Source organism: Periplaneta americana, chromosome 2, assembly GCF_040183065.1.
Source record: "Periplaneta americana isolate PAMFEO1 chromosome 2, P.americana_PAMFEO1_priV1, whole genome shotgun sequence".
Taxonomy (NCBI): Eukaryota; Metazoa; Arthropoda; class Insecta; order Blattodea; family Blattidae; genus Periplaneta; species Periplaneta americana.
Window position 1 is genome coordinate 161,539,295 of NC_091118.1, and position 23,456 is coordinate 161,562,750.

General features: G+C 36.3%; 1 protein-coding gene across 1 annotated transcript; it reads right to left on the bottom strand.

Moving 5' to 3' along the window:
• Positions 1 to 3,899: 3,899 nt before the first annotated feature.
• Positions 3,900 to 20,235, bottom strand: LOC138695315 (hemolymph lipopolysaccharide-binding protein-like). Its single transcript, XM_069819741.1, has 5 exons — positions 20,126 to 20,235; positions 17,899 to 18,061; positions 12,242 to 12,323; positions 7,967 to 8,239; positions 3,900 to 4,137 (listed from the first exon to the last, which is right to left on the bottom strand). The coding sequence occupies exons 2-5, from the start codon at positions 18,031 to 18,033 to the stop codon at positions 3,974 to 3,976; spliced, it is 654 nt and encodes a 217-aa protein (XP_069675842.1). The 5' UTR covers positions 18,034 to 18,061; positions 20,126 to 20,235; the 3' UTR covers positions 3,900 to 3,973.
• Positions 20,236 to 23,456: the final 3,221 nt, after the last annotated feature.

The following is a 23,456-nucleotide window of genomic DNA, read 5'->3' on the forward strand; positions in this document are numbered from 1 at the left end:
ACGCTACCCTTCGTGTGCTGATAGAAGCACAGCCTCCAGAATCTCCTCCTGTACTTCTGGAGTTGTAGATCTTGGTCGTCCCCTTCCCAAACCAGGAGAGTTAAATTTTCCATACTCGCACAGACGGTAATGGAGACGTACAAATGTCTTCCGATCTGGACATTGTCGCTGTGGGTACCTCTCCTGGTACAAACGATGAGCCAGCGCAGCATTGCCGTCCGTCCGCCTTACCGTACATGAAGTGTATCTCTGCCAGCTCTTGATTTGAATACATGTCGCACAGTCTAACGCCTACACAACACTGAATGTAACCTTCGCCTTGGAATGAACTGTCAGAGTGCCCTCTTAATGTCTCCTTTGACGGCAACGACCTGCGGAAAGAAAAACGTTCCGGTGAATTTCAATGTTGTGAAGGCCATAACTCGGAAATAAAGCATTTCCGGACACATGTTGTAATGAACTATTTTGATTGTCTACATGTGGGAAATACATACCTGAAATTATGCCCCGTGTTTTTGAAACACTCTGTATACCAAATAATATAAAGTGTGCACATTAAAACTAAATTATATGTCAATCTTCATTAAACTATGGTATTCACTTAACTTTAACCCTTGCTTTCTCCGTTTTTAATAAATGACGCTTGGCCCACTACGGCTCTGAAACCTTCAATTGGTCCATTGACATGTTCGTTTATAAACCATTAACATTTTTTTTACGCTGTGCATATTACAAACAATAGCCTACAGCAGAACACACCGCCATGACACAACAGTGCACGATGTCATTTGTCTGTTAATTCTCGCCCTATACAAGAACTAATCAGATTTACTGATGGCGATTGATGGATACTGCCACCACCTCTGCAAGCTGATGGAACCGGTGCGACACCGGTGGAGCATCAGTGACATCATCGCTGAAATTCGGAACACCGTGATGCCATCAGATTATTCAACGCTGAGATACGGAATACGCTTAGAGGCAGTGTCCAATATGTGGTAGACAGCATCAGGGGCGGACGCAAGGGGGGGGGATTAAGGGGATATATCTCCTCCCGAAATTTTGAGAAAGATACGAAACAAGAAACAAAAATAATATTGATTTTAATTCGTTAATGTACGTAGGAATTAGAGGGTTTTCCACGTAAATTCTCTTTGCTAAAATGTTAAATAAACGTATCTTTGCATTGAAAGAAATCCCTATATCTGGGATTTTTCGTGCCTCTGCTTCGCAACTCTGATCCACTGCCCACTGGAGATTAGCACTGTTCTCTGACACTTACTACAAGAGATCCAACGCAAGAAGACTAATAATATAACTCGTTATGAGTGACTAAGTGGCCAGGATCAGACGGAATAAGCACCATCTTAAATCACAATGTGATTATTTTTTGTATATCATGATATGCACCTCTGCACATGTATGGACATTATGCCATTGTCATACATCTCTATGACGCAGTGCATGAAGGTAGGCCATTAGAGGGAACCCAAGAAGTGGAACTTAAACTGAAATGATTCGATCCGAAATCGGGTTGGGAATCCGGTGTGGCTTAGTGGATAAAGCATCAGCACGTAGAGCTGAAAACCCGGGTTCAAATCCCGTTGCCGGAGAGAATTTTTCTCTGTTCCACTCTTCCATCATATGACGCAGAATTTCTGCACTGAAATATCATATGTACTTCGGTACATCGTAATATAAGCCATACAGAAACCAACATTTTTAGTGTCAATGATTGTAACTAGCCACGTTTTTAGCCTGTCACATGGTTTAGCCAGTCTACTACAGTCAGAACAGATGGGCCTTAAGACATGCATTGAACTATGTGAGAATCTAGAAAGAGAACTGGAAGATTTTCTTTTAATTTTTCAGCCAGTTAACCTAGAGGCAAAAAGTGTTGCTGAACTTACTGGAATTACGCTGGAAATTCCAAGAACTGCAGAGAGACAAACACAGCATTCTAACTTCAAGACAGAGAGTCCTGAAGAGTATTTTAGGCTTTCAATATTCCTTCCCTTCTTAGACTATTTTATTAGTAAGCTCAAGGACAGGTTTTTAAATCATAAGGGAATCCTAAAGTCCATACAAACTTTGCTGCCTAAAAACATAGTGCGAGCATCAGATTTAGAAACTGCTGTTGAGGCTATAGTAAATCAGTGGCCCAATGATGTTGATGCATCACCAGAGTCTTTCTTCAATGAATTGAAGATGTTGAGAAGAAATTTCCTTGATCAGAAAAATCTTCACCTAATGCCTACTGATTTTATATCATCTTTGATGCAATGAAATTATTTTTCCCTGCACTCACAAGGCACTAAAACTTTTCTGCATGTTACTGTAACTACAGCAACACCAGAATGGTCGTTCTCAACATTGCAGTGTTTGAAGACTTACTTGAGGAGTAGACAGATTAAATGGACTGGTCTTGATGATACATAAAAATGTAGAAATAAAAGCTTATGAAGTACTGGATGAAATGTCTAAGAAGCCTCGTCACCTTCTTCTGTAAATATCACTGTCATTGTTTTTGTATTGCAGTCATTGTAAATATTAAAATTAAAAAATTGTGGTTTATTTAACAACGCTCGCAATTGCCGAGGTTATATCAGCGTCACTGGTGCGCCAGAATTTTTTCCCGCAGGACTTCTTTTACATGCCAATAAATTTACCGATATGAGGCCTGTCACATTTAAGCACACTTAAATGCCATCGAACTGTGCTGGGATAGAACCCGCAACTTCGAGCACAGAAGGCTATACAGACTACGTTACTCAAATGTTTGTGACTCTGAAACAAATTGTGAGTATATAAACTTATTTCTCATTATTCCATTTTTACTATCTCAAATCCCTCCCCGAAAAAAAATCCTGCGTCCGCCCCTGGACAGCATTGCCCACCGTGACCGAATTCGGCTTAACGTAACTTTTAGTAACGTAGCTTGTAGCAGAATGGTCAGTCGAATTGATCCCTCTCCAGTTTTTAAATAAAACCATTTTCTTGTAAACTAAAACTAATAATACGTATTGTTATTTCCTGCCATTACAAGGCGTCAACCCTGCTGTAGTAACTAAAGAACGGAATGCTGCTATTCAGACCTGAGTGGGTGTTTATTCGTAGGCTAGTCGGCGATGCGCTGTTGCCAAACTACGTAGACTTTCAGCCTATTTTCCAATTTGCCATTTACAAAATTAATAATAGGTTTGTTTAATGTATTATATTACCTCCTTCAATCAGCACAGTTACATCATTTCCACTCTATAGGTTACACAATGGACCAAAACTAAGAGCAATGATCCGTCCAGAGTATGGTTCTCGAAAAGCTAATCCTTTTAAACCATTGCCCTCCATCGTGTTCGAACCCGCTGGCCTCATTCAAACATATAATTAAGGACCACGTAAACAATTTCAAACTGTAAAACGATGTCGTTGCAGTTTAACATGGTTTGTAAAAGAATGAATTTTTATTTTACAACTGTTATGCAAATAAATAAGAAAGATTTATTTTATAATCCGCTACAAGAATATTTCATGTTTACATAAATTCTGTATAAACACATTAATGCTAATACACTAGATTTTTGTTTACAAATTCATGAAGAACCTAATGTTACTCCTGTTGCGTAACTACGAGTATGTAATATTTAATATGCTTTCAAACATATTTACGTGTAAATTTTAATATATTTCAGAATTTACTCTTTATGTGAAATTATATGCACTATTTCATCTCTCTTCGAGTTTGAAAATTTATTTATCATATTTAAGTTCAGTAGAAATGTTCTTTATATATATTAGCCATTTCAAAATGTAGGTTAATTTCTTGCATTCCATTTCGTATAACGCATCTGGAAAACAAGTCTCTGCTAATCTACGACATTAATAAATCAAGGTATATGCACTGAAGTGTTTTATTTCCGTAATATTAAATTTCAACAATTTTAATAATTATTTGTACACGACCATCTCATACAAATCAGTCGCATTGAATTTCACCCTCACAGCAAAATGGTAGCTTCCGTGAACACTGAATATTGTAAAATCGGCCTTCAATGTCTAGGGCTACGCAGTTGACGGTCGCATTCCTCAAAGGTTCTTCATATCCCCACTTGACGTATCCAGAATTGGCGATTGGTTCAGCTGTCAAAGAAATTACATTATCCAATTAGGAAGTTGAAAGTTACAACTGCTTTCCAAAGTAAGCACTAGAAAAATAACAAGTGACAAAATTATAATGGAGTCTGTAAGTCAAGGTAGGCCCTAACTTACAACTTACGAAACTTTTGATCCTGACATCAGAAAAAGAAGTTTTCGTCATATAGTCGAAAAATTTAGTCTATTCTCGTAAATGTACGGATATTTTTGTGCAAGTATGAGATTCGAGCAATTCCTCGTTTAATAGATTTGTGTATAATCGTTCTTACTGAAGACTAATGGATCTTTAGTTTGAAAAGACACAAAATAACGAATTTATTAATGGGAAGTTCCTTCAGACATTTTCATAATTTTCCAATTGAGAGGTTTGGGGGAAAAACCAGGAAGTTCCATTTCAGTACTTTTCGAGATAATGAAAAAACTTATCGCCAAACAATAAGCATGTACAGAAGAGGCAGGTAAAACGCATTATAACTGAATAATTCTTGGAACTACTTGGTTCTTCGACCAAACGATAGAGCGTATTTTTTTGTCCTCTCTGCATAAAGAACTCAAATTGGAACTGCCTGGTTTTTCCCCCAAACCCTATTGTATAATGAAGATGCATATATGGGCATAAGCAGTATGCATGCAATAACCATTAGATTATTTAAATCACTATTCATTCAATCTGAAACTTCTGACAAGATTTCAGGCTTAAAAGAGGTTCTAAATGAATAACCCTAGTAATTTAGGAAACTGAAAACAAAGAACCTTGTCTGTAACAAGATTACTTTTCAGAACAAGTCTTAGAATGCAGCTAGAATTCTTTCCTATTTACAAGTAGTTTAGAAATCCTGCAAGACTAATCAGCAACATTTTGCAATAAATTATTATAGGTCATTCGTTATCTCGTAAAACCAAATGCTTGTGTGCACCGTAGCTTATAATAAGAACCTTATGGTGGGAGTAAGAGCTCGCTGGCTACAAGTAGAAGCGTAGGGAGGAACGGAAACTTCTCAGTTCACTTTCCTATCTTCACGATTAATAGATCAATTCCTTTACAATTTTAGACTACGAATTTATTTGAACGTAAGTTCCTTTAGTATCTCAATACTTCAGAAAAAGCACAGAATTACTCAGGGCTTACGAAAAAAATTTGTAGGATTTTCTTCCGAATGCTGTACAAAGCATTACAGATTTATAGTCACAACAACATTTCTGTCTTTGTTAAGTTTATTTATACATCTTTTAACATCTGTAATCATATCGCATGTTTAGGATCTGTGAATACACCAATAGGCAGCTTTTACTAGTTCCTGTTTTCTATCGTGCGTTATAGGCGACTTGTGTTCATATAACTTATTATAGATTTTAATTGAATCGGTCATTGCAGAAAGGGGATAAGTCATAAAATCTTACTTTTGAGATAATCAATAAAAACTGTTTTCTTCTTCCAATACTGGAGTAATCATTATAAATATCTTTTCTTACTTTGTTTATGAATAGTGAAGTATAATACATCATGTTAGACATCTGACATCTCAAACACTTTTGTTTAAAGTTGTTTAATCGAACCATGACTTATCCCCTTTCTGCAAGGAATTGTTAAATATAAAAGAAAAAAGTATATAATTTACAATTTTGGGCTAATGTAATATTTGAAAATAAATTAAATGGCAATAATTACAATGATAACGATGTTTTGTGTGTAATTACTACATTACTGTCACCATTTACATAATTATTTTTGCATTTTAATCATTATTCCTATTACAGAAATGTACCAATATGTGATTTTATATCACAGTTTTAAATAAAAACTCTACTTTTAAACTAATACTTAAAAACTGCATATAGGAGAGCACAATAAAAATACACTGAAGTATTCAACTTTTATGGATTGTATTGTTAGACGTTGGAAGATACAGTACGTCGTCTGTACATTCCTTGTCATAAGATGGCCAGTTCAGGATCTCTTCGTAAAAGGAAGTGTGTTCTAATGGAATGTACCGGTATTGCCTCACTTTCGATACGTCTCCAAGTTGTTTTTCGTATTAATGGGAATTTTCCATATGTATGCTTTTTTGTAGGCATTACTATGCGTCCAGAACCTGGTTTTTTCATACAGAATCTATGTTTCCTCATTTCACTACCAATGAACAAACTGGCAGTCACACATCCTGGATCATCTTTAGAGTAAACAAATTCACTGAATTGTGCTGAAGAAAACATATTCTTATCTTTACCTTTCTTCCTCAGTGTGTCTAATGAGCAGGTGGATTTCTTGTAATACTCTGGCCACCAGTATTTAAAATTCAAAATATCATCAGTAGTAACTGATTGTACAGAAAATCTGTTGTTTGTGTTTGCCTGGTGGATCAAGGTATTTTATTGGTCTGGCACATATACCCTGTCTGTCTTCCTTAGTTTGCGCTTCACGACACCAAAGTTGCGGTCACAGGGAAGAAATGAATGGCCTCGTTGTGGGAAATAATGAATGATTTTGTTAAATCTCCCCATTTGGGTCAGTGCAAGCAATAATCGAATTAAGGCATGATTTTTATTTTGCCCTCCACAGTTATCAGAGAAAAGATACAATTCCCTGACTGAAGCAGGGACATTATTTTCAATGTATTTCAGAAGGAACACACTTCATTTGAAGGTTTGTGGCCTATACCTTCATGACAGGAATAGAAGTGCGCCGTATTGTCTTTGAAATTGTGAATGTTGAAAATTGATGACCCAAAGTTGCGTCTAAACAAACAATGAGTAGTTTCTTACCCACATTGTTCTCCTGTCGTACGGGCTGCTACAGACTTCCCAATGGAATTGACGTTCGAGTGCCTTCAGTTTATTTTTCTTACTTACATTTCTGCGGTAGTTAATTTCATTGCGTTTACGTTTACCACTAATAAAACAGTTTTCTTCCCCTGGGTCACTTCCTACTTCTAGCTTATCTGTCATTTTTCTTATCAGCTGATGGGCGCGTAACTTATTAGATCCGCGGCACTCTGTTGCGTCACGTCGTCAGTCAGTGCAGAAAGAAGGTAAGTCGCTGACTTGTCCCCTTTCTGCAATGACTGCGCTGCTTATGGTGCTCTGCTTTGCGTTAAGAATGAGCAAATTTGTCCCATTTCTGTATGGAAATGTGTCTCTAGGTCTGGAGAAGGCAATGGCACTCTTAACTCATTTTTGCGTTTTTCATGACTTATCCCCTTTCTGCAATGACCGATTCAATTAAAGTTGATATTTGTGACAGACGATGATGAATCATGGCATGCAAATGTCCAATCCGACATTTGCCTTTGTGACCGAGAGAAACCATGAAAAATAACGGTTTGAACCAGAACCCTCCTGAATGCGAGTTTCAAACGTTATCTTTGAGCCAACTCCCTAGGTAATTTAATTTTGTAACTATCGCTTTTACATTAATTGCATTTTGTGATTTAAAATTATAGGCATATTATCATTTCTAAATAGAATAATTTCGAGGGAAAAATTGTTCCGGGCCGGGCATCGAACCCGGGACCTTCGGTTAAACGTACCAACGCTTTTCCGGCTGAGTTACCCGGGAACTCAGCCAGACACCGATCTAATTTCGCCCTCTATATCCACTGACCTCAAAGTGGGCTGACAACCGTCAAGCAACCAACATTGAGTGCACACTAACCCGTGTGACTTAAAGTACGGTTTTCTGTTAACGAACAGTAACGTGTATTATGAAAATCAAGCTCGGAACTTGAAAAAAGTATCCTGGCTTTCTCATACATCAGTAGGCCTACTGGAAGAGTTGACTTTTGGTTTAAATGAGAACACTAAATTATACCATTACCTTGCGCTGTTACGAATTCTCCTTCTCTATCGATGTCGTTGAGACCGATATGGATGTAGGCTCCCTCCATCATGCTCGTTTCCAATATCTCCTTTATCGCGTTGAATTCTTCTTCAGAGTTCAGTACAAGCAAGTGGGCGTTTTCTTGTTCACAGATTGCAGAAGCTTTAAACCAAGACTCTGGCATAGCGTGACACTTGTAGAAACCCAGTTTTGGCAGATTGTGGTAATCTATAGCAACACACCTTTCATCTCTGTAGCAAAATTCTATTCCTACAAAATGAAAAGGATTATTAATTCGCAGCTTAGGTATTCCTGTAAATATATTTTATAGTTCTATTTAAAAACGTACTATTTTGTGTCTAAACGTAGCTGATGTTTTATTTCAAATACCACTTCCACATTTATTTGTAGAGCTCGGACATGGGTAACTCGCTTCATTACTTAATTAAATTTAATTAATTGTTAAAAAGACGGCAATAAACTTAACACATCAATTTCGCTTCATGTTAACTGAGCACGGACCATTCTGCTCTGTAGTATGAAGGGGGTGGAGGAATAGTACCTGTACGCTTGCTACACTCAATTTTGGACAAAAAAATTAGTTTCACGAGTTTACGTATTATTATACAGAGTTGAAGTGAAATCACCCTGCAGATTTGCAGAGAGAATTGATCTTATTGAGGATAACAAAAAAGTTTAATACCATATCGGTGAGAAGTTTAATTTCCAAATTCCCCCCCCCCTCCCCGAAAAATGCATCCTCATCGTTGTGGATAATTACTACCCATAGAATCTTGATAACTGTCAATGCTAATAGAGAATATAATAAAGAATATTTTTTTTCTTTTGTCGTATTTCGATGGAATGGGCGATTTTCGTATAAATTAAATAAAAAGTATTGCAAACTTGTCCCTTAAATAACATAACTACAGTAGAAGAGGCAACAATCATCAGCTGTTTTTCACTTTATATGATGCCAACTTGATACCTTCAGAAAGCGTAGGGAATGTAATGTAGGCTGTCACATCGATTGCTTTGAAAAATTCCATACCTAAGTTACAAACCATGACTATTATCTGAACCAAGTGTAAAATAAGAAGCAAGAGAATGGCTCAAATATGTTTTTTTGTAATAAAGAACTTTTTATAATTGTCATATAGAAGCTGTAATACATGAAAAAAAGCTATACAATTTTTTACAAAAAAAATCAATTACACTGGCCAACAAAAAAAAATGTTTTGAATGTTTCTTGGAATTCATGAGTGAATTCTTACTAATTTTGGGTTGAGAAAAACGAATATGACAATGAAAAATTTTTTTTTAGCTCTAGTTTCTGTGATACACAATAGGTGGAAGTATTTCAGTTTAACGGATTAAGAGAAAACAATACATTTTAATTACATATGCCAACAACATTGAGAGTGCATTTAATTTTTTCTTAAATGGCAGTTACATTCTAAGAGTTCTAAATTTATGGAAGAATACCTGGCAGATGTTTGGGTCTGAAGAGAATCATGTGTGGCTTCATGAGATCGTCGTCTTTTAGCTTGCCTCTTATGAGTTCTGGAGCATCCCTACGCAAAGACAGCAGTAATCCGCAAGCATTGTTTCATTCCAGCGGTACTGATATCTTTGTTCCATAACAGAAATATCGTGATGGAACCTTCCTCCGTGTTCATCACTGAAAGCTCCACAACTAGGAGGGAAAAAGTCTAGGTGGGAGTGGAGAAAATGGATTTTAAGGGACATTTTGCATCCGAGTTGATGGTATTTTTGCAGGAGCACTGTCACCAACTGAGTGTAGTTATCTCTTTTGTTGCCTAAAAATCCATGAATAACTCCCTTGAAGGCTTCCCAAACTTCCTTTCCTTTCCCCGCCAAAACTTGGTCAAATGCAGGATCCTTTACAAGTTCTCGAATTAGTGGCCCGACAAAAATACTTTCCTTGACTTTGGCATCATTTAATTTCGGAAATTTCTCTCTTACGTACTTAAAGGCCTGTCCTTGGTTCATACCTATGACAAAATATTTTATCAAACCCAGCTTAATATGCAGGGGTGGAAGAAGAACATCTTTTGGTTCCACGAGAGGCTGGGCAACAATATTTTTCTCGCTAGGGTTATGATTTCTTGCAGGCCAGTCTGCCTGAATATAATGTGATTTCCTATACCTGCTGCCCCACATACATAAAAAGCAGCAATATTTTGTGTACCCCAGTTGCATTCCTAAGAGTATAGAATGAGTTTTAGATCACCACAGATTTTCCACTTGTGTTTATGATATTCGATTGAGTCGAAGAGGGCTGTCATATTTGCATAAGTCTCCTTCATGTGAACTCCATGACCAACAGGAATAGAAGGAAGACGGTTGCCATTGTGAATAATACAGCTTTCAAACTAAGCTTGGAGGAGTCTGAATAGTCTCCATTCAGTTGGATCATGGTTCAAATTCAAACATTTCATCAAGCCATTAATGTCGCAGCAAACAAGATTGTTTTTCTTCTAAAAAAAGGGAAGCAGATCCCTGTGACGTTGTCTATACTGTGAGACCCTGACATCACGTTCGAGAAGATTCCATTGCTGTAATCTAGATCCTAGAATCGCTGCCTTCTCCTTTGACAGGTCAAGGTCTCTAATGAGATCACTCAATTCCGCTTGACTCAGTCTGTGCGGTTTATCATCTTTTTTCCTCAAAATCAGAGTCCTGGGATGTGGAAGACTTGTTGGGTTCTTTTTCTTGTTCCACACTGTCTTCATTTTCTACTTCAAAGACACAATTTTCGTAGCATTTTTACAAATTTTACGCTTTAAAAACACTTCCGAACCAGAAATTCTGCATTAATTACAGCAGAAACAATATGAAATTCACAATGACAGCAACAATATCTATGTTTGTAACTTACAACCAGCTGAAGAACATTTGTTTTTTTGTTATTTGACAGATGTGCCAACTCCCAAAACAAAATTTCCCCCAAACTGAAAATGTTGACTCTAAAAAAATGAAATATCATCTCCAAAGCAAGAGCTAATCTGTCATTTTTATGGTGATTTTTTAATTCAGCAGGTAGAAATACATCAGAATTAGCTATTTTTGAGCAAGAAACATTTTCATTGTTGACCAGTGTTATCAAAACACCCATCCCATTCATGCCCACTGCCCCAGAACTGGATAAGTGAAAATTGTTTTGAGTAATTTTTTCTGTAATTATAGTCTTATGAACACAATGTTAAAATATTTCTCAAAACTGCAAAAAAAAAATTAACTTGGGCATAAATGGGTTAATGACGTATCATGATCAGAAGAACCAAGCACGCAGTCAGCAATGTAACACGTAGATAATGTATCCCCATTAGACCCGAATGTACTACTTTTCTCTCCCTCATGACATCTTGGCTATGTACTGTACGCAACTACAATTCAGTGTCTAGGTGATCCGTGCCCAAGATTAACTTTTAATCTTTAAGCAATGTCTCATTACCAGAAATGCGGTTTTAGAAAAATGAACTGCATATAAGAATCATACAAATGAAGTTTCTAATCTTTAAACCTTAATTCTAAAATATACTTTAAGATTTTGCCACTCTTCAGGTCTTTAAAACTTAAATTAGTTCCGCCTCTTTAGAAAATGAGCTAACACAAATACGGTAAATTAAACAATATTTCTAGACAAATGTTAATAAAAGAAAAAGTCTTTTGTACCGTCGCATGAATGAATTTAATTACAGCAACAGCAGATTCTCATTAACTATTTAAATCTGTACTATTGTAAACCAGAAAGATCCAACGTAGTAATTAGTTCGTGTGTGAAAAGAGTCTCTGAAATATTAGCAAGTGTTTTCCATTCCTCTCGCTTTTTCCTATACCCTTCTTCAAAGTCAATAGCAGAAAACTAAAAATTCAGCAGCTTATTCTTAGAACCAATGCGTAGTTGCCGGATTTTTTTTTTAATGCGCACACTTCACTACGCGAGAGTGATTTATACATAGGTTAGTGGCAACTGTTCTCCGCTAGATCGGGCACTTTATATTACCACACATCAAATAGTATTTTACAGAAGAAATGTAAATGTTTAGTTTTTGATCACATTTAACCATCCTCGCCCCTTAAGCTCTCGATTTCATGATCATAAAAGTGCTAGTTTCATTTCGAAAAGAGTTTCATGTGCCGAATTACGACTTCTTCAGACAGGCAAAAGGTTTAATTAAATATCGAACCTTCACCAGCATTACAACGACCCCACTTTGCGATGATCATATCTTACAGTATTCTTACCTTCTTTGCACTCAGTGGTGATACGCAGCACGTTTTCAGGATATGCAGTCGTCGCGTCATATCCTACGAGTTTGAGCTCGATCTGTATAGATTAAAACATTGTTTGTGAATTAAGTTTATATATGCAATACATTTACACACACTGCGTTCATTTTTAGAAGTGATTCAGATTTTTTTTTATTAGTTTACAGTAACTTCAAACTACAAACAGAAGGAATAATGCGTCTTTCTACGTTTCATAATAAGAACTTCTTTTGAAATTACCTGAACACTAACAGTTTTGCAGTTATTTCGTGCAAACGCAGAACACAAGCATGAGTTATGGTCTAATTTAACTATTTAAGACCTCTATTGTAATGTCATTACGAATTACTTTCCTTTAAGTGGTTGTGAGAAAAATTTCGACTATGCACACACTTTTCTAATGTAATATTTGAGGTGTCCATATTAGGTACGAAGTATTTCTATATGAGTAATTCCACGGTAATGGAAGGGACAATCATACAAATTGTTCAGTATGATATATATATATATTTCGTACGCAAATTATGTAATATACAAAATAAAAGTCAGAATGCCTGCATCAGGTTATAACCCGATATTATTTCTGTGAAAAAGCAAATTATAAAATATTTGACAATAGTTATAACCGTTTAAAGAAAGGTAACAGACGGGACATAAAAATGACACAGTATATACAATGAACACAAACTCCATACAATCTCTGTCCTGCTATGAAATACAAAAATACCACAATATTACCAAATATTGCGAGTGCACACAGCTATTCATGGGTGCATTCAAACTTTGTGTAATATGACTTGTGTATTGAGGGGAACTGTCTAAAAATGGGTAACAGACGGGACATACAGGTAACGGACGGGACATTTTCTGAATGTGTCTTGTAATGAATGGAAAGAACAACTGAATAAAACAGTGAACTATATATTCTCTTCCAGAACAATGAGGCTTTCTGCAATTCCAAAATTTGGAATACTTCTTACGATTAAAGTCTCGGAAGTCGTGTTTTAATCGAGAAGTGCCTGTTGTGGAAGACTCCATATGTATTTAGATTTTCTCCAGCTTTTCAAAAATGTTCTTTTGCGTATAAACAGGTAATATTGCTTTTTTTTAGTAATGAACACTCATCTGTTCAGTAAATTTATTTACTTTAGTAGGTTATTTTTCGACGCTTTATCAACATCTAGGTTATTTAGCGTCTGAATGAAATGAAGGTGATAATGCCAGTGAAATGAGTCCAGGGTCCAGCAACGAAAGTTACCCAGCATTTGCTCATATTGGGTTGAGGGAAAACCCCGGAAAAAACCTCAACCAGATAACTTGTCCCGACCGGGAATCGAACCCGGGCCACCTGGTATCGCGGCCAGACGCGCTAACCGTTATTCCACAGGTGTGGATTGTTCAGTGAAGGTTCGAACACAGTAATTAATTCGTTCCACGAAACTGCGACGATTATCAAAATGATAATCGAATAATTCAAATTCAAGTTTTAGAAAACCTGGCGACATCTTTTGGTTATAACTAGTTCGAAGTTGAGGCACATTTACTCTGAAGTTAAGTACACAGAACAATATAGTGTTTACAAAGCAGCTGGCAAGGTAGTCCCTTCTCTCATACACACATGTTAGTTGGATGAAGGAAGAAATAAAATGTTCGCCTGCAGAACAAACTTAAACATTACGTTAATTGGAATATATCGCATTATCATTTCTAGGTTGTAGAAACCTAACATTATTCTTAGGCCTATAAACAGTTATACGGAGTAATTACCATTTATGAAGGTACTTTGTAATAATAATAATAATAATAATAATAATAATAATAATAATATAATAATAATAATTTTAGAACAATTCAGAACACATATCATTTGTAACTGTAGGCCTACATAAATTACAAAATAAGGAAAAGAAGAGACATAAAAACAGTAATTATAAAACATAGGTCACATAAATAGACTTATCTGCTTGCTTTAAACTAATTAGATTACAGGTACTATAAAAAAACAATATTTAGATAAAGCATTTAGAAAACAATATCTTCTATTTAATATAAACCTAACCCCCCCATGAGTAAAACCCGTGACCAAGAAACGAAAATAATATATTTAAAATGAAAATAAGTAGTATTCCATCTAGCAAGAATTTAATATTAGTAAGAAGTAAAAATTAAAGTTTTGTAGGTTAACTTAATAACAAACTAGAGTAAAGTAAGATGAAATGAAGCAAATTAACAAGATACTTATTTAAAATATACTGTGTTTTAAATATAATGTATTAATACTAATTTAAATCACATTCTAAATATTTGCCATTTCTAATTTGAATTTATACGGTATAATTTTTAAATATATATATACCGGTATTTAAAAATCATGTCATACATTTTAGTTCGTAATCATGGTTGTTTTTTTTTTTCAGCAATAGCCATTTTATCATTTAAAATAAAATTACTTATTTCTACTGTAAACTTCTTTTTGTGGAAGGACTTTAATAATGTACCGTCAACCGGGTATACTTTACACAAGGGGGGTAACTTTACACATTTCTAGAAAAATGTTTAGAAGGCAGCATATTACAGACAATGTGTAGCAACTCCGTGGAACTGATTCTATGTGACAACAGCACATGTATGGTAGACTGAAGTGTGTGCCATTATTAAAACTGTTATAGACCATTTTTCTAGAAATGTGTAAAGTTACCCCCCTTGTGTAAATTATACCCGGTTGACGGTAGTCTATATTTAAAAATGTGTTCCATTTGAATTTCGTTCTCGACATCGCAGTGACTCCACGCAGTCCCAACTGTCCCAGCTACAGTTCTAGTATGTACGCACTAGAGATGAACAACGATCGAGAAAACTAGTCTAACAGCGCCCGCAAAGCCGAAAACCCGCACAACAATGTTTTATTACGTCGCGTCCTTGACGTAAAGACTACCGAGTCTTCCGAAACTCGATATTGATCATCTCCCGAAATCCCGAAGCAGCCTTGAATCGCCACAGTTGTTTATATCTGACTGAACTTTTATCTACTTTGGCAACTGTTATATAAACAATCAAGTAGCCTATTTGAAACATCCTCTACCTTTCAGTGTATAATAATCCGTTCCCCAGTCTTTATTTAATTACTAGGCCCTTATTAAATGGCTAGGAATTTTCTTTTCATATGTTTAAAATCAAGTGTGCAATTTCAAGTAAAAAGATATTAATGTCATGTTTTATGTTTCTTAGAAATGCAAATTTATTTGAGAATTTTATTTTTATTTTTATTTTTATTGTGTTATTTCACGACGCTGTATCAACATCTAGGTTATTTAGCGTCTGAATGAAATGACTGTGATAATGCCGGTGAAATGAGTCCGGGGTGCAGCACCGAAAGTTACCCAGCATTTGCTCGTATTGGGTTGAGGGAAAACCCCGGAAAATACCTCAACTAGGTAACTTGCCCCGACCGGGATTCGAACCCGGGCTACCTCGTTTCGCGGCCAGATGCGCTGACCGTTACTCCACAGATGTGAACTTTTTTATATAACCATAGGTAATATTATAATAGAACCAGAACATTTTGATAACTGAGATACTGTTCTGTTTTGTCTTTTTGTCTCATTTAAACATTTATGTTATTCATTTCAATGATGCTATTTCGAGAATGACGAGCGAGACTCGAAGCGCAGCGGCAATGACGAGCCGAGACTCTAAAGACAAATGCAGCGAACACAGCGAGCGAGAGCGGCAGTCAGTTTTGTTCATCTCTAGCACGAACCCTTCAAGCAGACCGGAAAAAGTAAAAACAAGTCCCAGTCTATCTTGCAAACTTCCGTCCAACACTTCACTTTCAGTCAACCTGTACCTCCTCCATCGGGACCTGAACTTCGAAGACTAGTTATTACATGACTTAAATAATATATAGATTACGATAAATTTCGTCGCTGAATAATACAATATAACTTAATTAAATTATTAAATCCATTGCATTTCTTATAGAAATTAAATAGGCCTATGTAATTTTAATTAATGCTATGAATTCAATAAATACTGAATCTCGTGCTTTAATTGGACACCACGTTTGCTTACAGAAGCGGTGACCAAAGCGGGTGTCGTGATTACATCGTGTAATCACAGTCATTCAAATAGGCACGAAGAGTTTCCTGTCCATTGCTGAGAGTTTCATTCACGTACTGAAGGCAAGCAGTGGCGGTATCATGTCGTTCTACAAACTCTGTCCCTACAAGCAGTAACAGATGGTTTCGTAAGGAATGAGAGGAACTTCTTTGTTGTTCTGTCGGACAAATTGTAATATGTTTACTTTGCTCAACGGTTCAATTAGGAGTATATAGAAACATTAATTGCCACGCTGAATATATTATCATCATCATCATCATCATCATCACTGACCACTAAGTATGTGTTTCTATCATTCTTCTGTACGTGTATGAATATTGATATTTTTAGGTCTTCTCCCTAGAAGGATAAGATTATTAGGTTTTATGTCAGTTTTAATCTCCTTAATTTTTAGATGAGGATAACTATTTATTAGTTATTCATTTAATAATAATATTGTAGAAAAACTGATTCAATATTATGTGCCAACGGACTGTTGAACGCCAGGAATTGACATGTCTTAAATCATAGCCAGGAAGAGAAAGATGAAATAAATAAATGTAAGGAAGTCAGCTATCTAATGGGGTTTGGAATATCTCGTCTCTAAAGCCTTTAAATAGAACAGAATTTCTCAAAAGAGTAATGATTAAACTAGCTTAAGTAACTTGTCCATAAGAAGTTACTATTTTTTAATAACTACGAATTTCTCGACCAAGTATAGAGAGAAGAATTTAAAAGAATCGTGATTATATTCAGAAAGAATTAAAAAAAAAAAAAAAAAAAGCAAGAAAAATTGTATATCATTCACTGGCTCTTGATGACAGCAATGACATTACTGATACAGCAAAGCTTGAGATTTTTACCCGCGGGATTGATCAAGATGTTAGTACAGGAACCGCCACCGGTTGTAGTTTTCATGCCAAGTACCTTTCCTCCGTCTCCTTACTTCATAGGCTGTCTGTCGCATGTAATCACTGCAGCTCGAGTTTTGGTCACCGCTGGCTTACAGACTCGCGTTGAAACAATCTGCCCATTTTGACGTGAGTAGCAGCATACGGGTATGCTGGTTGCCTCAAACGTAGTCTACTTTGCTTGCCGATGCGAATTCTCGTGTTCAGGGTTGTCCCTATCTTGTGAGCTTAAGGCTCGGTTCGTGAAGATCGACATGAACACTAACTTTTACTCGTAAGTTCGGAAAACCTTTTGCATTGCCGCCATCATATCGCTATGTCTATTGTCAACTATTAATAAACAGAGCAAATCTTCCTAGACATGGTAAATAGTTACCAACTACCGATCAACATCTATGGTCAAGTTTAACATAGGATTTTTCGACAGAATCGAGAATCAGGAATAAAGTTCTCGTATTCTTTTCTTTGATACGTCCGATGGTTCTACTGAATCATTGCTCAGACAGCAGATATTTTGTTATCTGCATAAATAAACCTAGAAAAAAAAAAGCACGTAGACCTTTTCGCTCTTAACGTTTCAAGAACTTAGTCAATAGTATTATTTTGTAGATTCATGATACATACCTTAGGGACCCAATTATCCTGTATATCCTTATTAACAATGACCGTCAATTGTGGAAGATACGGATTCCTGCACACGAATCCAGTAACAACTCCTGCACACAGCGCAAGGAAAGCCACAACGAACTCGTGCTTCATACTGGAGAAAATCGCTGTCAACTAAATTCTGTAAATATTAGAACCACATTTTCTGTACTTGCAACATTAACATTTCAACTGGGACTCTTAAGTTAATTTATCACCAACATATTTATAGTTGTCTTTTTTAGATTAATCGAACATTAAGAATTCTCGTAATTGCAAGCTCAGTTACTCACTAATAAATCATTAATTCGGTAATGACTAAAATTGTAATATTTTTTAAGTACAAAGAAAGCCCCATTCAAGAAACACATTCGACCTGGTAAATTAACTGTACAAGATACTTTAACACACCATTAACAAAACAAAAATTACAAATATTTTAAGATTATAGTATACTTAAGAGAAGACGGAATTTCCCATCTTGAAAATGTTGAACAAGGTCTTTCGTAAGGAATAGTTTTCTAGAGTTGAAGCTAAAAAAAGCAGGTTCTTTTAAAAATTAGATTATGGTTTATTCAACGACGCTCGCAACGACCGAGGTGGTGAATGTTACTTATGTCCCGCCCACTATAGGAGACATAGGCCAGTTTTACACTAATGCTAAACATTTAGTATAACTTGTTGCTTGTGTAGGCAAGCCTTTGGTGAAACGAGCGTTGAGCGACTTCCGCCGATTTTGGAATAGACACCGACGCACTTGAACTGCCAACATATAAAACAAAAAATCACACTCAATCGCTTTCACCTTCATCTTGACGGGATAATAAAAGCCTAAACTAACCTAACCTAAGTGCGTCGGTGTCTATTCCAAAATCGGCGAAAGTCGCTCAACACTCGTTTAACCAATATTCGCTCAGTGGGCGGTGGATATTCTACATTGACCAAATTGGGTAAAATGTCTATTTAAAAAAGGAGTGCGGTAAAGTATGTGCGGTAAAATATAGTGCGGAAAAGTACCTCCAATGAAATTGTTTTATTTCAGTGCAGCGAAAGTAGGTTGTAATCCTAAAACCAGGTGGGCAATTGTTACATTACGATATGGTAATATAAAAAAATCTTAAGAACATTGTTCCAGTATACTACATGTAAAACAACCATACAAAAAAATTCCTGAATTTTTTTACATTAAATAGAGAGTGAGAAAAGATTCCTTTTCTACGAAAAAAAAAAAATAAATAAAAAAATAAACTTATTGAAAATTATCGTTAAAATAAGACGCACATGGACCTATACTGTGCCTTTGCCTCAGAAAGACGAAAAACTAACAGCCTATATGCTGTTTATTAATTTTAATACAATCGTATGTGATAACATTTTGAAGGGGAAAAATTAAATAATAAATTGCGAAAATAATAAATTAAAATATTCCGTCCAAAATCCGTAAATTTATATAAAATGGAATTTTCGTACCCATTCTTAGAAAATTGAATTAAAATAGATACAATTCTAGTATAGTCGTGTGTGAAACACCAAAAATAAATTGAAAAAAATAAAGAATAAATAAATCTTTTCTCCCAAAATCAAATTCCAGTTCCCTTAACATTAGGTCCTAATACTAGATTCAATCATTAAGAATAAATCGTCGTCCCAAGTTTAAGGAGACATTGCGATTTTCTTACACAGCTCATATTTCAACATTAGACTACGCTAAGCTCGACAGTCAAATTAAATAGTCAATTTTTCATCATTTATTCCAACGCAGTAGCTAAGGATTTATAAACGTTTTCCAATTTTAGTCTAATATTTTCTCAGTGTTATGACCCATTTTATTCAAAGCCTCGTGTGGGATGTACAATCTACGCGCTTTACCACCTAACAAAATCCCCATACAAAGATTAGGATAGCAAAATGTAGTAAGTACAACACGATTTAGTAAGTTTAATAACAAAGAAGAGTTGGAAAAAATGAAACAATCCCTAAATGAGCACCCATTATAATTTAAGTAAAACTTTACGACAAAACGAAGTAAAAAGACGAGAAGTTACTTCATTTCATCAATAACTCAGTTACTTCCCAAAAATCAATTTTACTATAGATTTTATTATTCAGCACAATTGACTGTAATTTAGCAATAAACTATATTCAGAAATATGATCACAAATTTCGGAAAGTTTTCAAAAGACCATTAACGATAAGAAGTACTCACCAGCAATCACCGAACAAGACTAACAGACACTGAGACATATCTCCCTTCTCCAACATTTACGTTACAGGCAAACCCTACGTGTGACATGCTTAGTGGTGGGGGAAAGAAACAGCGCATCGAGGCAAGATGTTCGCCCGGAAATGGCGTACATGAAATATAATGGGGTATATTTGTGTTCAGTTCTTCCGTTTAAATCAGAGCTTTTAACGATTGAAGCGTCGGTTGCAACAACGTTATAAGTTACATTTGGTAAAATTTACAGGAGCTGCAAAAATGTGTACGCGTACAACGTTGTTCTTATGAGGGTAGCAAACTTTTGAGTGGACAAATTTCACGTACTGCATTGCTGGACAGTTGCAAGCCAAGGAGTATAGCAAGGTAACATGGCATACAACATTATTACACGGAAACACGCCGAATGAAAATTTTGTAACTTACAACGTTGTTCCAGCCGACGCTTCAATTATTGAGGGGTGTTTAGCAAAAACGTCAGTTGTCCAAAATCAGGTAATTTTAGTTAGAGCGGCCATGTGATGCTCCTCTGGGACACGCATGAACACATGTAATCAGTTCTTTTTGAAAACGTCAATAGTACAGTGTCGAATGGCTTCTAAAAAATTCTCTTTCTATTAAAACGTCACAATATTTCTTGTAAGAATTTCAGTTGTCCAGGTTTCATTGATCTACTGTACACAATGTTGGCGTCACCATCGCACCAGAGTAGCAGCTGCAGGCGCTAGTGTTTTGTTGCATTTTGCATTCTGCATTGTAAAAATAAAATTGTCATTTATCCAATGGATTTTTTGCTCCAATTATCCAAATATTATGCGTTATGCGTAAACAACATACTGAAGATAATCCAATAACTAAGAAGTGTGTTCATACAAATTACTAACGTGAAATGTCAATTGTTGACGCTGTGAAGTTTTTTCAAGATTCCCACAAAAATATGATCTTTGACAACTGACGTTTTTACTAAACACCCCTCAATTTTAATATAAGAAAAGAAAATAGATGGATCGCATTCCTTTTTTTTTTTCTTTTTTTTTTACGAGATAAAAACAGTCTTCTAGTAATGAGCATCCGTTAAACAAATGTTATAAGTTGTTACTTACTACTGACGATGCTTTTAGCTCATTACTACTGACAAAGAAATTGTATACAAGTTAAATATTTTTACATTATTTTCATCAGAATTAATTGCGATGTATGGAGATTTAGAATTTTAGAATAAACATATTCCTTCAGGTTGTATTTCATTTACCGATGCCAGAAATGTTCTCTTAGCTCTTAATAACTCTCGATCTTCAAACAAATGTAAAGCAATTTACAAATATGTTTCAAATGTGGATTAATCAAATAGCATATATATATATATATATATATATATATATATATATATATATATATATATATACAGTGCGTTCGTAGCTCGGCCGGACCGTTCCGCGGCGGCCTTGAACTGGGTGAAGATTGGCGCGCCTGCCGCCAGAGTTACACGTAAACGACCGACAAGTCATGGTACGGAACACTAACTACTCTACCAACATTAGACTTACCTGCATCACAACAGATTTTGAAAGTGATGACCTTCAACTCGAACACATTCCCTATATCTCTGAAAACAATTCTGGTTCACTCGCAAAAGTTCATGTTGACTGATTGCCTGTATTTCTCTCGTGATGTTGTCCTTCAATTCTTGTAACGTGTGCGGAATTGTTGCGTACACTTTATTCTTTAACGTTCCCCATAAATAAAAATCGCATAGAGATAAATCAGGAGAACGAGGTGGCCACAATCCTCGACTAATTATTCTGTCACCAAACACACTTCCCAATTCATGCATATGATTCGCAGCGGTGTGCGCTGTAGCTGAATCCTGCTGAAACCAGCTACTCAGTCGTTCATTTCTTGTTAGTTGCGGAAAAACATTATTTAAAAGTGAAGTTACATGAACGTGTGAATCAACTGTTGTGTCGAAAAATATGGGATCGATAATTCTACTCGCACTCACTGCACACCAAACCCCAACCTTTGCAGCATGGTGAGGAACTTCATGAATAATATGGGGATTTTCGGTAGCTCAGCATCTATTGTTCTGAGTAAAAACGTGACCGTGAAGATGAACCACGCTTCATCAGTGAAGAACGTTAAAAGTGAGTCCACGTCGCCATTATGAACGGACTACACAAACCAATTGCAATAATTAACCCTACTTACAGGATCTTGTGGTTGTAAAGCATTAACTAAAGTTACCCTGTACGGCTTAAGTTTCAGAAGTTTCGTTGCCACAAAAGCTGACGTCTTGGAAATGTTAACCTCTTGTGCTAAACGTCGCAGTGATTTGCGGGGTGAGTGCTCTAACCGGGGCCCTACTTCATCAAGCTTCTCTTCTGTCAGTACACGGTGTTGTTGAACATGTTTCTTGTTCCAAAAAGATCATGTACGTCTGACTTTATTGACAAGGTCATGAATAGTTGACCTGCTAGGAATTCGAACACCAGCAAACCGATGTTCAAATTCTCTTCGACACCTTGCAGAAGAGTATTTCACATACGCAACATAGAAAAAAATGCGTTGTTCTAAAGTGTACTCAACCATTATTAATAGACACTTTATCACCACGAGACAACACAATTTTACTCACAACACGCGCACAGACGTCTTTCCCTCACGATGGATCCAATTCGACTGACTGGCGCTTCAGCGATAGCTACAGCGCCATTCTGGCGGCGGGCGCGCCAATCTTCACCGAGTCCAAGGCCGCCGCGGAACGGTCCGGCCGAGCTACGAACGCACTGTATATATTAATACCGGAATGAACAATAACCATATCTTATGAAAACGAGTGAGCTAACGACGTAGCTCAATCGGCTAAGGCGCTTGCATGCCAATCCAGAGCTGCGCTCGGGCGCGGGTTCGATTCCTGCTTTGGCTGATTACCTGGTTGGGTTTTTTCCGAGATTTTCCCCAACCGTAAGGCGAAAGTCAGGTAATCTATAGCGAATCCTCGGGTTTATCTCGCCAAATACCATCTCGCTATCACCAATCCCATTGATGCTAAATAACCTAGTAGTTGATAATGCGTCGTTAAATATATATATATTTTTTTTATTTTAGTAGGTTATTTTACGACGCTTTATCAACAGCTTAGGTTATTTAGCGTCTGAATGAGATGAAGGTGATAATGCCGGTGAAATGAGTCCAGGGTCCAACACCGAAAGTTACCCAGCATTTGCTCAAATTGGGTTGAGGGAAAACCCCAGAAAAAACCTCAACCAGATAACTTTCCCTGACTGGGAATGGAACCTGGGTCACCTGGTTTCGCGGT

Bases quoted from the DNA above. Each gene is read 5' to 3' on its own strand.
- LOC138695315 (XM_069819741.1), bottom strand. From the start codon at position 18,033: ATGAAGCACGAGTTCGTTGTGGCTTTCCTTGCGCTGTGTGCAGGAGTT. The intron at 8,240-12,241 runs GTAAGAATACTG...TTCATTTTGTAG, and splicing joins CACCACTGAGTGCAAAGAAG to GAATAGAATTTTGCTACAGA. The intron at 4,138-7,966 runs GTAATGGTATAA...TTTCTTTGACAG, and splicing joins AGAATTCGTAACAGCGCAAG to CTGAACCAATCGCCAATTCT.